This window comes from Rhagoletis zephyria, unplaced genomic scaffold (genome assembly GCF_001687245.7).
Source record: "Rhagoletis zephyria isolate East Lansing unplaced genomic scaffold, Rhagoletis_zephyria_1.1 Rzeph_scaffold_04732, whole genome shotgun sequence".
Lineage (NCBI taxonomy): Eukaryota > Metazoa > Arthropoda > Insecta > Diptera > Tephritidae > Rhagoletis > Rhagoletis zephyria.
The window spans coordinates 13,274-16,228 of record NW_016161815.1 but is presented as its reverse complement, the minus strand read 5'-3'; the positions used below and the strand labels follow the sequence as shown (position 1 = coordinate 16,228).

Genomic DNA, 2,955 nt, shown 5'->3' with positions numbered 1-2,955 from the left:
GTTTAAACTAAGATTAGCCAATGGAATGTCAGCCAGCTGTTAAAGATAAACACAGTTTACGCAATCTATGTTTAAACTGGCACTGAAAAACTGGCCCCGAATTTGTGACCAAAAATGTGATGAGGTGAAGTATTTGAAATGGATACTGCCATTTGGGCATTACTCGGTTGAGGCCCTAAAATATCTTCCCACCTTCTAGTGTGCTCATGCAGGTCTGTACGCAACGATAGGCTGGAGAACAATAAACATGATCGATGCAGACATTGGATTCAAGTAACGCTTCTCCAGTCAATTTTGCTTGATAGAGACCGATATTCGTAAGTGGCGAGTCGTTTTGCCAGCCTTCAGGACATCTTTGCCTAAAAAAGATATGTAAATTAAAAACATTTACGGAATAAAATCAAGACGCAAGACACCAAAGATGAGCTCGGGTATATACTTAAATGAAGCAAAATAAGTTAAGTCGAATGAATATAAAGATCGGAATTTCACCTTCGGGGCAATTGCTTGGGCATATTTAAGTCCTTGCGTACGTAGTTGCCAAATTCATCGAAACAATATGGTATCCAAGTGCCAAAAGTGAAATCCACACGCTCTCCATGTCGCATTATGTATATCCGACGACATTTTACCGGTGCTACTTCAAGGCTCGCAGCCTCGTGTGAACGCTCCGAATCCATACTGAGCGTGTCATCAGCATTTGGTGCTGCAACACCCATCGGTTCCACCATTATGTCCATGTCCCCTAACCGTTTAGCCACATCTGGCACATTCATTTCTAAACTCGGCGTATCTTGCTGTTTGATCTGCTGTTGCACTGTATGCTGACTAGCCTGTTGAGATTGTGACTGATGGCTGCTATTATGAGTTGTTTGGCTGTTCACACTTTGCAGTAATGGCAAATCCAAGCAAGGTTGCAGAGTTTTACGTAAATATTTTTCCACGCTATTTTCAGAGTCCTCATTAAATGCCGAGCCGTCAATTAGTTCGTGAGGAATACCAACTAACGCCGTGCAAGAAATGCCAGAAATTGGAAAAAATTAATAAAGCTTTTCATTAAAATTAAATATTTAATTTAGGTAAGTTTATTATGCATGTGCATGTAAGAAAATACTGCTTCACCTACTTTGATGATGCAAATCCCTTTGCTGCTCCTCAGGTTCAGTGGAAATGCTCCGCCCGTCAACAATATCAATTTCGTCGGCAGATATTAGTGATGGTGTCATCGATTTGGATAACTGCACAATACGATGCAATGTCCACGCATCTGACTCGGCAGTTCGTTCCGTGTAATTTACAGGTAAATGTCCGGAGCTGCCGGTTAGCCATGAAATACCCTCGGCCCAGCCATCGCACGAGTTGTCGACTGCATCTGTATTCAAATAAATGTAATCGCCGATGCGCAACTCCAGTTCATCGATTTCATGTGGACTGTGGGGATACACCACTTTGTGCACCTACCCCAGCGCATCGCACAAGCAAGAAAACAACACCAAAGATAGGACGTTTGTATGTGTATGTAGAAAAGTAAGCAAAGAGGTAAACGAAATAAAAGAGAAATTGCCAATTAAAAAATATTGCTGTAATCATAAGAATGGGGCAAACAGCAACAATTACAAATGAATGAAACAATGTACTTGTTTAGTGGCTAGCCGAGGGTCGCGAGAATACAGACGCAGCTCCCAGTTGGATGCACAGGACGCATCTAGCGATTCCACTAAGCTTTTAAGTGCATTAAACTGATTCTGCGGAAACTGATATGCTAGAGTCAGATGCAACGATTTAACGTGCGGCTCCAAAGATATAGCTGGAATATAAGCAAATATGCAAATATATACGTATGTACATACCTTATGTACATATGTATGTACATTTGTATTCAAGGATATATCGTTCATTTACTAAAATACTGTCCGAACTCAAAAAATGGAATTTTTTTGCTAATGACGCAGAATCACTCCTTATATCATTCCTCATATTGGTTAAAAATTCCGCGTGAGAAGAGAACAGGTGTGTACCCGTATTCCTCAGACAAAACTATCCAGCAGCATATCGATGGCTGCGTGGAAGGCGACCCCTATCACGGCAGCCAGTTCTCAGCTTATTTTCAATGTATTTTCGTTTGAGGTAAGGCGTTTTTGAGCCGAATTCTCAGATAGGGCCTTCTTCAACTAAATTCTCAGATAGGGTGTTTTTCAATAAAATTTTGAATTAGGGCCTTCAATAAAATTCTGAAGTTGGGCGTTCTTGAAAAGTTTTCGAACTGGCTCCCGAGATAGGTTAGGGAGTAAACGTACTACTTTTAATTGCAATGTATTCCCTTGTGCTCCAAAAAAAAATATCTGGAAATGTACACCTTTCTTAATTTTGTACTTCTTTTGTACTCCTTTTTCCAGGTAAGTATTAATATTTTATAATATACAGGGTGTAAAATAATAACTGTTGCACAGGTTTTACTTGAAAATTAGTTATTTCGAAAAAAGTAGTTTATTGTTAATTATCCACAGGTTTTACTTAAATTTATTAATTAGTTTTTAAATTTCAACTTTCAGTTGGGTTTACCAGCGGTAAACACGTTGAGAGAAAAGCGCAAGCGGCACGCAAGTCTTCGTCAATTACTTTGTTACATATCTTCTGTAACCATAAGCTAATTTCCCCCATTTGGGTCCATAAGGCCTAATACTCAGCAATCGAAAAGACTCGGAAGTCATATATGATCCAAATTTTGAGCTAGCACTTTGTGCCAATAGAAAAACAATAAAGATTCGAAATTTATGGCCTCTATTAGGAGTTGCATTCGATCTTCGACTGTAGTCGAAAGTGCTGATCGAACGAATTTTCATTTGGTATTCTAAAAATAAACTCAACAAACCTTGTGCTTTAATAAATTTTATTTATATTTCGTTGTATATTAGAATTGGTAATATAATTTGCAATCAATAATTCAAAAAGGCC

General features: G+C 38.8%; 1 protein-coding gene across 2 annotated transcripts in view; it reads right to left on the bottom strand.

Annotated features, from left to right (window-relative positions):
• The window catches only part of Epp (Ecdysteroid phosphate phosphatase), an 8,400-nt gene extending 6,005 nt beyond the window's left edge, over positions 1-2,395 (bottom strand). For both annotated transcript variants that reach the window (XR_001848719.1, XM_017626666.1), the window contains exons 1-4: positions 1,638-2,395; positions 1,127-1,457; positions 493-1,003; positions 193-359 (exon numbers count right to left, since the gene is read on the bottom strand). Coding sequence is in view for 1 of the 2 variants with exons in the window: in XM_017626666.1 (XP_017482155.1) it covers positions 193-359; positions 493-1,003; positions 1,127-1,457; positions 1,638-1,898 (1,270 nt within the window). In the remaining variant the exon portion in view is untranslated. The remainder of the gene's footprint in view (positions 1-192; positions 360-492; positions 1,004-1,126; positions 1,458-1,637) is intronic.
• Between the last annotated feature and the right edge of the window lie 560 nt (positions 2,396-2,955).